The sequence below is a fragment of the Macrobrachium rosenbergii genome, chromosome 3 (genome assembly GCF_040412425.1).
Source record: "Macrobrachium rosenbergii isolate ZJJX-2024 chromosome 3, ASM4041242v1, whole genome shotgun sequence".
In the NCBI taxonomy this organism is placed as follows: Eukaryota; Metazoa; Arthropoda; class Malacostraca; order Decapoda; family Palaemonidae; genus Macrobrachium; species Macrobrachium rosenbergii.
In genome coordinates this window covers 24,759,023-24,771,633 of record NC_089743.1, presented here as the reverse complement: position 1 = coordinate 24,771,633, position 12,611 = coordinate 24,759,023, and the positions used below count along the sequence as shown (strand labels likewise).

Sequence of the window (12,611 nt, the reverse complement as noted above, 5' to 3'; positions counted from 1 at the left end):
TGATTACTGTTAAACCAGAAACGGATTTTTTTATAAATATACGTAATTGAAAAGCGTCGTAAACAGGCTGCGTCAGTAAGCGGGCTGCGTCGTAAACTCGAAACAAACGTCGTAAGCGGCCTGGATTTTTAATGAATATATCTGAAAAACCGTCGTAAACTCGAACGTCGTGGCGGAACCGTCGTAAGTCGGGGACCGCCTGTATACCCTTTTTCCTCCAGAATTAAAATTTGATAAGTTTTATTCAGTAAGAACTTCGTTATTTAAAAAGTTGTGTGGCCAGAGGAAATACATTGCATAATGGAAATGAAGTTTATAGGTTCCCTTTGATATAAATAACTTTTTTTTAAATGAACGAGTTAATGGATATACTGTATTCTGCTAAGATTTGTTGTATTGGCAACATTCATTTGTTGTATTTTTTTAAGTATCTTACATTGCTATGATATGTTTTCCTAATATGCATATGATTTTACCTTTAATAATTCTCACAGGGAGGATATCTTGTTACACGTCTAATTAAATACATAACTGAAAATTTTGCAACTGAAGAAATGGCAGCAGAGGTTGAAGCCTTCTTCCGTGATCACCAGATTCCTGGAACTGAGCGTACCGTCCAGCAGAGTTTAGAAACCATCCGCCTCAATTCTGCTTGGTTACAAAGAGATCAAGATGATATCAAAAAGTATCTTTTGGAGTTGTAAATTAAAAGCTGCAAATCAGTTTAGCAAATGTGCTTAAAATTTCGTTGAGAAAGGAAATTGGTGTATTTTTTTTAAGTCAGAATATTTGTTGGAGGTAGTTTACCAACAGTTAGTTAAGATTGGGCATTATAATATTCTTTGTTCTTTGGATTTTTAAAAATAGATGTAGATTTGCTAATGCACACAAACCTGGAGTTGAGAAAAGTGTTTGTGATGTCTAAAATCCTGAGCATGACTAAGCTTATCTTTCATAAAGCCAGATTTGCAGAATCCTCAAATGTCTGCAAGTTGTGCTCTCTAGTGCAGTGTTATTTGTTGTGTAGTGGTTGGATTTTTTTTCATTTAGTCACATCCTATATTAAATTATTTATTCCAGTAATTTAATTTGCTAGTATGTTTAATGCTAATTGAAACTGGGGCTTAATGTTAGATGTGGCTGTGAGAACTCTGTTTTTTTAAATGACTCCAGGATTTCAGTACTTTAGTTCTGAGTTGAGTAGTTCAGTTTAAACAGCATGCTTGTTACATGCAGTAATTTACATAAAAATTTCAAAAGTTGTAAAGTTACACAGTTTACAATTTTGTTTATAAAATTTTACTATATAACTATTATTCCTGCAACGAGAACAGGTTAACTGCAACATGAAAATTTCAAAAGTTGTAAAATTACATAGTTTACAGTTTTATTTATAAAATTTTACTGTATAACTATATTATTCCTGCAACGAGAACAGGTTAACAGTGCAACATAAAAATTTCAAAAGTTGTAAAGTTACACAGTTTACAGTTTTGTTTATAAAATTTTCCTGTATAACCATATTATTCCTGCAACGAGAACAGGTTAACAGTGCAATATGCATTTTTTTTTTGTTTAGTTAATATTTATTCATCAGAAGATTATTAGTCATGTAGGCCCACATATAGTGTTAAATGTATTGATGGTGTTTCATCTTTGGTGGTAGTAGTTTTGCGTAAATTTTAAGAAATAAATTGTTTGCCATTTAATGGTATGTGTAGATTATGTTAGTAATTTTATAAAAAAAAATTATTCAGTATAGCAAAGCTGTGACTTGATGATTATTATTTAGAAATATTGTTTATTTATACGGTATTACGGTTTAAAGATGTGGAAATTATTTTTTCTAATAGTCTGCATCATTCCAGGTTACATCCATTTCAAAGCAGTGTACTATACTGTGTATAGTATAGCAGTATTATATATTTTCAAATTGTAGTTCTAAAGCTGTGTTCCTAGTTACAAATGGTTGTTTAATTACTGAGTTGGTAATCATTTCAGTAATAGCAACAGATCACATAGCCATAAATAAACATGACAAGGTATTTGAAGCACATACAGTATGCAAATATTGCAAAAGAATTATTCACTAACTTGTTTGGGTACTACATAGATCATCAGAATGACAAAGTTTATTTGTTCCTACCCGAATACAAACCCTCGGTCTTTACACATGGGGTTATCTTTCAGCGAGTTTGAAATCCAACCATTAAATTTTGCAAGGAGGTTATGGTAACATTTACCGATGGTAGGGGTGGAAGCACTGCCCACCAAGTCGGTATACATTTAGTTCTGCGGAGTTTTCTCTGTCCTGCCATTCGACTATCTCTTCTGTGTTTCAATATATTTGTTTTTATATTTTTTTTTGTTTACTCTTTGCGTATATTGATATATTGAAATGTTTTGACTTTTTTTTCTGTCTCGCAAATGATATATTCACTTATTCTTACTACGTAGCCATATTGACTCATTTTAGCCTGTATAAGGTTTGGAGCTTTTCTCATATATCATCTTACTCTTTCATATTTATGTAAACCCAACACCTATCTCCTTGGCGTTTGTTTCATGTATTCTGTTTTCTTTATTCACGTAACTGCGGAGAGTTGGAGGGATAGTTTCCAACTCTCGATGCCATCTCTTTTATTTTTAGACATCTCTCAACCTTGCTTAAGAACTTCCCTCTTCGATGTTCTTTTCCTCCTTGTTCTGAAATGCCTTTTCATGAACAAACAATGTGTGTTATGTAATTGAGAGGATTGAGACAAGGTGGGTTTTCATGTTTCCAGGCAAGGATTTCGAATTCAGTTGTACGAGGATACTTCTTGCCTAAACCTAGCAAGTTTCCCCCTCTTCCTCAACACAGAGGAGGTTGATGTCGCAAGATCTTTGAGAGTGGCTTTTGGTTACAACTTGCTCTCCAGGACCAATGGAAGTTCCTATCTAAGCTTCCTGTCATTTCTTGCCCCGTCTTTATTGGGGCGGGGGTCGAAGGCTCGCTTCCTTTCCCTCTCTGAATGTCGTTCTTGGCCTCCTAAGCAGTGGAGGTTTTTTGCCAAGAGGAAGGAAGAAGGCGCCATCTTGGAAAGGACTTTCTCCTTCGATGGCCCCTTCTCAGTCTCCTTCTGGTTCCTTCTATTCCCAATCTTCCTTCATTTGCTTCTTCTTCTTCCTTGGAATATTTTACCCTTTCCCATAGCTTTGTCTTTGGAAGTTTCGAGTGAAGGGCTAGGACATATTATCTCTCTGGCTGTCCCCACTCTCTCAGGGGTGTGGGGGAGGTTTCCCCCCTGTGACAGAGGAGGCAATGCCATCTTGTTCTGTTTCAGGTTAGGAGGCTCAGAAGATGGCTGGCATCTGGGCTTCTCTGGGCCTTCCAGGAATACCAACCTACAGTGGCTTATTGTCCCATTTACTGTCCTCTTGCTTTCTCTTGTCATTGTCTCGGCAGTTGCCAGTCCTGCTGCTCTCCCCTTGACTCTACCAGAGATGCCACATCAGCCTTTGGTGTACCCTGACCAGCGTTTTGAGTCAGTGGCTACAGCGGCTAACCTGTTCACCTCTTCGCAGACCTACGGTTCTGGAATCCGGATCTGTCGGCAGTGTATCACTCTCAGAGTTTTGGAACCCCTTTTGTGGTGGTGGCTTCTCCCGCTCAGTCGGCAGTAAATCCCTCAGAACTTTGGATCCCCTACCGCAGTGGCGACTTTTACTTATGATCTGTCGTCTGATGTTCTCATGAAGCAGTGGTTAACAGAGTCGACATCATTTTCGAGAGAAGTTCACCCGTGTTTTGAAGAAGCATCGCCGGTCTTCATCTTCTCCATCTTCATCTGACCACGGCTATGGTTCTCTCGCTCCAGCTTGCAGCCGTCTCACTGGTGAGGGGGTGCCATGCCCAGCCGCCTCTTGTCCATCAGTTTTTCACTCCAAGGAGAGATTGGTGATCGGAAAATCTACGACATTGTCGTCTTCCCCCGATCGCCCTGTTTGTGTTCGTAGGAAGGACGACTAGGCTCCTGTTTAGAAATCCCTTACAATAACCCCCCCCCCCCGTATTCGTGGGGATCGTTCCACAGACACACCGCAAATAGTTAAAATCTGCAAGTACTTAGCACCCCCTCTAAAAATGCTTGTACTGTACTTGAAGGATTATCCTACATCAGATATACCATAAATTATCATCCTATCACTGTATTAATCTTTGAAATTATATTAATAATATAATTTCAAAGTCATCTTAAACATTAGTACCCTTAAAATGTATACTACATACAGCCAAAACATAGAGTTACCACTACGATGTATATTCAGCTAATAGTATTCAGCCAGTGCTAATAAATGCTTATTACTAGAGTTTAAACACTAAATATGACTATAATCATGCTTCCAAAGTACAGTATTGTGCTAACTTTTAAATAAAATTAAAGTTACTGTAATTTATTTTAAAAGTTAACTTATTACATTACACTTAAAAAGCAAAATAAAATGGTTGACGTAAACATAGAAGAAAGTTGGAAGAGAATTTCTTTCTCTCCCCTTCCGACCAGTCTATTTTTAGAAGTATTCTCAACCTCAATTTTAAGAACTTCTTTATTCTACGTCTCTTTCTCTGTTCTGAAATGCTTTTTCATGAAAAAAACAGTGTTATGTATTTGGACTAATACAACCCTTAGTTATGTCTGTATGCTTTAGAAGTATTTGCCACACTAGCGCATTTACAGTTAGTAGACAGTACAGGTAAAACTAGATCAGTTTAAAATTATCTACTGTACAGGTAAAGATGCACAGAGAATAATAAGTTGTAAAAATATGTGTGAGCACTAAATACGAAAGAGAGAGAGAGAGATAAGGGTTGTCCTTACGTAAGAGAGTGAAATTATTTATGAATTATTAAGGAGACAGAAAGAATAACATGAGAGAGAGAAAGTTATTCTTACATTAGATATCAAAAGATGGAAATTCATGATTTATGAAGGAAAAAAGCAAGAGAGAGAGAGATTTTTCAGTACGTAGAAATCCTTTGACACACTGTGGGCAATGCTCCCCTTCATGACATATTAATTTGATATATTTGACAGCTTTGCCCTTGCCCCTCTTCAAAGGTTTCACAAAATATTGGGGGAATGATTTTTGTTTAAAATATAGTTTACTATAGAAATATGTAAATTTTGTAATTACAGTAATCTTATTATTTGAAAATTAGTACTTTATATCAGGTAAATCATTTATTTATGCAAAACAAATAAACATACTATACAAATTCTCTTGTATCAGTAAGAGAGAGAGAGAGAATTGTTTTTTATTTATGTTATTATTTAATCTTATGAAACTTAATATTTGAAAATCAGTAAACAATTTTTTTATCATAAAAAAATGTATTTAGTCATGAAAATAACATCAAAATACACTAATTAGTGAATATTTCTTGACGAAAAAGTCTGCAAATTGCTGAATTTTTTGTGAATAATTTATAGATATGTTCCACAGAAAATCCCGCGAATTGTGCGAATGCGAATACGAGGGGTTTACAGTATAAGGAAGGCTTCAGAAATTCAGCCGTTTCTTTCTGCGTCCTGCTATCGTTTGACAGACGTGAGAGATTCTGCACGGCTGCGGAAGTGTTTCCAGCCTAGGCCATTGTCGCCTCGTCGCTTGCACGTCCATGACCTTAGTCTCAGTCGTTTCAGAACTCCTCCCTGTTCATGCTCTCCCAGGAGGCTCTCTGATTGTCGTTCCAGCTCCCACGAATGTCCTGTCACACATCTGCTTCCGTGTAGACACATGTACAGGGTATGTGCGGTTAGTTCAGTCCAGTTTGCTATTCAGCACCTTTTCATCTCTTACATTCTTGCTCTCTTAGGAGAAATCGAGTTCACACGGCCATGGACATGATAGTATGGACATACGGCCGTATATCAACACGACTGTCGCAAAGGGAAGTGTGGAAATTGTCTCAGGATGGCATGTTTGGGAACGGACATCGACCTCACTCACGTGAAGGTTTGGGAAGAGAACGGGATGGCCTACGGTCATGCCATGTCGAAACACCAATTCCCGTCTAATCACCGTCTTGTTCGGTTCATTGGGTGAGTCAGTAGAGCTTCGGACTGTCACTCGACGGGCCGGAGTTCAATTCCCCGGCCGGCTGATGAAGAGTTAGAGGAATTTATTTCTGATGATAGAAATTCATTTCTCGCTATAATGTGGTTTGGATTCCACAATAAGCTGTAGGTCCCGTTGCTAAGTAACCAATTGGTTCTTAGCCAAGTAAAATAAGTCTAATCCTTCGGGCCAGCCCTAGGAGAGCTGTTAATCAGCTCAGTGGTCTGGTAAAACTAAGGTATACTTAACTTTTCTGTCAACCGAAGATCTTTGATAGAACTGCTCTGGACTTTTAGCTTTATCATCTGGTAACAGCCAATGGACATTACCATACCATCTACATCCAAGTGAGCGAGATCATTCTGCCAACTTTTATGGCCTTCATAATGTAAGTGGATGGGGTCTTATTCATCAGATGCAGTCAGCCTCTGTTTTCAGTAAATGTCCATTTCACCGAATGAATGGCCAGTGAATTCGAACGAATGGATATTCTCCTAGACTCTTCTGACATGAGTTACGACCTTCATCGGTTGTTTTCATCGTAGTATCCAACATCCTTTTCATAACACCTGCTGTACAACCGAATGAATGAGTGTGTTTTATTAGACCCATACGGCCGTCATTGTGGGAATTGACGGTCTTTTTACTGTGTTCAACCAGAATCTTCAATATTTTTCAGGTAAAAAGAAATCTCTGTTTCATCGTTCACATTCGAACACTGACTTGATTGTTCTTACACTAATATTAGCCTTCGACTCCCCGAGCCAGTGTAGTTATAGTTCATCAGCACAGATGTCTTTAGAGTCCTGTTCATTTACGACTGCAGGTTGGTTTCGTTTCCAATGAAGTTCTGTAGAACCGTACTGATCTACACTTCTGAAACAAGATTCGGAATTATTTTCTATCTCCGTAGATCTATGGATCAGGCCTACTACTCGGTACAACAGCCTCAGTGTTCCCTTCTGCAATACTCTTCTTAGCACAAAGATGAAGAGTAATTTTTGAAGCTGGAAAGGGAGGTCATGGTCTTCGACAAGGTTTCCCCCATTCCTTCCCATCCTCTCTCAGAGAGATGAGAGAAGTTAGTGTAATGGTGAGGCGACAGCTATCCCCTTGGGGTGTTGTACACACTTCCCCTCCAGAGATACTCCATGCCTCAAAGCAAGAACCGAAGGGCATTCACTTACACTTCAAGAGGTTAGGTTTGATTCGGATTAAGTTGGGTACTTAACTTAGCCTACCCATTCCTTCCCATCCATTCCCAGAGAGGTGAGAGAAATTAGCATAATGGTGAGATGACAGCTATCAACCGAAGGGCAGTCACCTACACTTCAAGAGGTTAGGTTGGGTTCAGATTAAGTTGGGTACTTAGCCTAGCCTAACTAGTTCTAGTCTAACCTACCAGACCTGCATTTCAGTGTCCTGGAGCTACTTGCCTAATGGCATTAACCAGGAGTTAGTCTCCTGCTCTACAAGAGACTAGGTTGGGTTAGGTATGGTTGGGTACTTAGCCTAGCCTAATTAGTTCTAGCTTAACCTTACCAATGCTGCACTTTAATATCTTGTGACTCCTTGTTTCATGGCATCAACCAGAAGGTAGTTACCCATTCTTCAAGAGTCTGGGTTGGGTTAGGTTAGGTTGGGTTCTTCCCAACCTAGCCTAGCCTGACCTAATCTGCTCCTCAGTAAACTGGATCTTCCTAGATCTTCAAGCTCCAGGATCTGAGGATAGGCATTCCTTAGTGTTGTTAAGGAATGGTACCATGGTAGTTCTTTAGTCAATAAGAGTTTGAGGGGGGCTAGTATCCTGTCATTTCCTCAATTGACGGTGTGGGTGCACGGGTTTGCAGTAGCACACTCCAGGATGATTGATGTATGACAGACGAGTTCGATTTTGCACCCATGATTCAAGTCTTGTGCTTACAACTTCCCGTCGTTTTGCCTGATTTGTCAAGAGATCAACATACCTCCAAACTAAGTTGTGACAACTGTTTGGTTTATACTCAGTCAAGAAGTGGTGTTTAGGAGCTCCATTTCTTTTGACGATGGGAGAGGAAGTGGTAGCTGCTGCTGGTGTAATTACCAATTGATCCACAACCCATACATGAGCAGACAGAACATCTTTCAGTGCGGTGGCCAACCAGACATCCCAAGCAAGATGGATGTAATTACAACATTTATTCACTGAAGTCAGGCCCAAGCAAGATGGATGTAATTACAACATTTATTCACTGAAGTCAGGAGATAAAGACAGTTGATATTGGCACCTTGACTTCCAGATTCATTCAACCTCTGAGGAAGCTTGATCATAGTCCTTCTTTCTTGACTTACTGAAGTTGGTGCTGTTCTGTTCTGTCTTCTCGCACCTTTGAATAAGTAAGACATCTTTGGTACCCATATACATCTGGAAGCTTAGCCTTTCGTCATTCTGTGTTTCGAAAGTGATCAGTCAGATGGATCATTCCACTTCTATGGTCGCGTGGTGCCAATAACAGTATGACATCTATGTTGCCTCTGTAAGACTAGACTTTCAACCCAATGCTAACGACTCATTCGTTACCTTCGAGTTGGCCGAGAAACGGTGTCCAAATTGTCATTTCTCTGATTAGTGAGATGATCAAATGAGCATACCCCGCAACTTCTTGGTGGACATCAGTACATTTCGGATCAGATTTTTTTAGGCCAGGGGCATCGGTCTGTCCATTGCATTCAGGAAGAACCTTTCGGTCAAGTACTAGGATGGAATGTAACCGTGCAGATCACATTCATCTCCTTTTACCATGGGACGTTGCCTATAGGTCCTTGGACTCCTTTTCCTTGGATCCTGTGGTGAATGCTCAACAAGTAATGTAGTTCAACCATCTCTTGAGGGACAGGTTGCAGCTTGCCTAAGGTGTGTGGCTGCTAGGAGAAGGTGTGTGTGTGGGACTGGCTTCCTCCCTTTCTCCCATTTTCCTTCTTTCATTGGGCAGAGGAACAGTGGACGAGCCGTCAAGTGCTGGACTGGCATGAATGCAGGTGATCCAGATGACTGAGTGTCCTATCTATAATCTAGTCTACTTGGATTATTAGTAGATCCAGATCCTTCCTTCTCTCTAATAAGGGGAGAGAGGGACTGACTAGGAGCAAACCAGTCTTTGACACTGGGGGTTCATCCAGACCTTTTCGAATCAAGGCTATTACATTCCTTTAACCTCTGGTGATCCAATGATGCGGAACTGCGTCAATAAATTTTTTGGCGTAAGTGCTCCGATGACGCGATTTCCACGTCATCTGTGAGTTATTTTCAGGGGAAATTCACCAAAAAAAAAAAAAAAAAAATTAAGCTGAAGAAAGCAAGGACTGCGCCATTGCATGGGCAGATCTTGGACCTACAAGAAAACGTAAACAGGAAACCAATAGGTATCACGCATGCGCCGCAGTCCTCCCCCAACTAAAGCACTGCACCTCCTATTTTGACCAAGTTCAGCACGTCTTTTTAGCCCTCAGGTTTTTTGCTTTGTTGTCATTTATCTGCGTTTGTGAAGTGCTTTCGCTTTTGCTATTGTTATAAAAGTGTTTGCAAGTGATGTATTTTGAATAATATTTCAAGTGTTTTTCAATAAGATAAATAGTGAAGAATTTACTTTTACATATATTTCTGTCTTTCAACAACATTTCTGTCTTTCAGCTTCAATTGCTCAATTTTTTGTGGGAACAACTATTGCTTTTATGTGGGCTATTTGTAGAAAATTTATTTAGCTTCCCATTGCAATTTTCACTTTTTTCTTAGCGTTATTCATTACCAAGTAATTATGAAAAATGCAAGCATCTGTAAATAACTTCAGTGTGCATGTATTATACAGGCAGTCCCTGGTTATCGGCGATCCGGTTTTACGGGGTTTGTCTGGCGACGACAATAACCGGATTTTCGACACTGATCTCCGGTTATCGGCGCTGTCCTTGGTTATCAGTGGCGGTGAACCCCAGTTATCGGCTCCGATAACCAAGGGTCAGCGCTATTATCACCGATTTTCGGTTGTTGGCAATTGTCGGTTATCGTCACGCTGTCAGGAACAGAACCCCCCGCCCCCCCCCAATAACCAGGGACTGCCTGTATATCATTCGAATGTATACATATATAGTATCTTTCTTTCGTGCATTTTATACGAAATTTATTCAGCTTTCTAATGCCACCTTTATTATTTCTTACTTAGGTACGATACGAAATGTCAACATAAGCAGGTTGGAAAATCTGGTAATTGCACTCCATAAAAAATTTGCATTTTTTAATCAGTAACAGCTAATCAGCAAACACATTTATAGAAAAGTGATTGCTTGTACATGAAGGTTCAAACATTTCCACACAATTTACATATAAAATAAACTCCTCAAACCTAATTATTATATTTTTCATGATTTCAAAAAAATATCTACAATTTTCCTTAAAAATTTCACGTTCATCACGTCTTTTTTTTATTATTTCTAAACCTTGCAAAGATTTTCTGATTGCTTTAGGAAAAAATTCAATCATTTGCCAACATCATAAAACAAACCAGAAGCGTATAGCAGTTATAGTTTGGACGTATCGATTTTTACAAAGAAACTTTTCCACGCGAGCCCCACTTTTCCCTCCACGGCATAAGTCACGTACCGGGTAGCACTACAGGAACCCCCATAAGCACAAGAGGGTTAAGTTAAAATGCCCAGAAGTCTGACAATTGAGCATCTCTCTTGTTCAATAGATCAGAGATATGGCTCCTTCCTTTGCTCTTTCATGACCAGGAAGAGAGTACCCAGGTGAGCCAAACTACCAATCAGTTCAGAGATTTACATGGAATCCTCCCTCCAAAAGTAAGTCTCCCATATGTAAAAACCGAGGGTTTGTATTCATGTAGGAACAAATGACAAATTTTTAAATTAATTTGTATTTTTCCTAACATACAAACCTGAGGTCCTTACCTTCTCTTACCTGGCCAAAAGGTAAACTGTGTAGAACTGAATGTATACTGACTTGGTGGGCGTTGCTTCTGCCCCTACCATCAGTAATTGTTACCATAACCTCTTTGCAAAAGTTTAATGACTGGATTTCCAGCTCACTGAAAGTTAATCCCATATGTAAAGACCTCAGATTTGTATGTAAGGAAAAATACAAATTACTTTAAAAATGTAATTTTTTGCTTAGAGTTGTTTTGTAGGATATGATATAAAGTATTCCAAGTATCTCTAAAGCTGTTTTTATGGATATAATGGATTTTTTTGCCCAATATGTGGTACTTGCATTGTAGTTTTGTTTAATAACTGTTCTTCAGATTGCTAATTAAATGGCATGTTAAACTTTGTTCCATTTTACCCAGTGTGAAGATATACATGAGTATATAAATGCCTTAGTATACAGTAACTAAATACATTGTAAAATTTATATACGTATACATGTAAGCATTATTATACTTACCTACATACTTGATAAATACAAGATTTCCTCATACATACATAAATAGGCTGTGAATTCACCTAGAGGATTACGTCAGTTACCTCACCTTTGAATGGTTGTGGTGTTGGGATACTACAATTATAATTTCCTTTAAGAGCATTTTACATAGCATTTGATTTTGATTTTAATCCTGTATACTCATAATTTTTTACACTTACCAGGCATAATTACAAGGATTAAATATCAAGTGCTGAAAATGCCAAGGTATGGGAAGAATTTATAAGGATTAAATATCAAGTGCTGAAAACAACAAGGTATGGGAAGAATTTATAATTCTGTTACCTAACTTAGTGAAACACTGCTGCAGAATCAGTACCTTGATTTATAGAAATAATGTCATTTTTATGCCTTAGCATTTTACTGTTTTATTAACAGTGCTTTGATATTATTCATTCTGAAGTTTTATGGTTTAGTTACAAAATCATCATTGATACTTGAATATTATTATTGTAGTATGTATGTAGGAGTACAAGGTAAGGACAATTTTGTATTGATTGTCCATGTTAATTTGAGAAATGGGTTTAGTGTAAGTTCTTTATATTGCATAATGTCTCTGTGGACTGTTTTACATTTTAAAATCAGTACTGTGTGGTGGAATCATTGTTTTTTTAAATTTTACTTGGTATGTGTAGTACATAATTTTAAAAAAATTTTACTTGGTATGTGTAGTACATAATTTTTTTGCCAATTAAAATGGAATGCCATATTGTCTATGATGCATTTCACTCTTTGTTTTTACTGTATATGTCTGGTTGTAATAAAACCACTTTAGGGTAATTACAGTCAATGAAGCACATAGTACCGTTGTACTAAAACTATAAAATTGGGCATATTAAGTGGGTGGCCGTGCCATAAGATTTTAAAAACTTAAGCCAATATCTTTTTTCATCTTCCTTACACAAACTACCTTTGCAAGTAAATACACCAGATATCTTTTGCTATATGAATTTTTATTCACCTTAGTCATTATTTTGAACTATTACCATATTACTGCTCACAAGATAATTTTATTGTCAAGCCATAACCAAACGAATCC

The 12,611-nt window shown here is 38.1% G+C and overlaps 1 protein-coding gene across 3 annotated transcripts in view; it reads left to right on the top strand.

The window, feature by feature from the left end:
• The window catches only part of Psa (puromycin-sensitive aminopeptidase), a 133,828-nt gene extending 121,312 nt beyond the window's left edge, over window positions 1–12,516 (top strand). For 2 of the 3 annotated variants that reach the window (XM_067128899.1, XM_067128912.1), the window contains exon 16: window positions 495–12,516. In XM_067128899.1, coding sequence (XP_066985000.1) covers window positions 495–704 — 210 coding nt within the window. In that variant the 3' untranslated portion in view covers window positions 705–12,516. The remainder of the gene's footprint in view (window positions 1–494) is intronic. The other variant, XR_010857448.1, reaches the window with a different exon arrangement.
• Window positions 12,517–12,611: the final 95 nt, after the last annotated feature.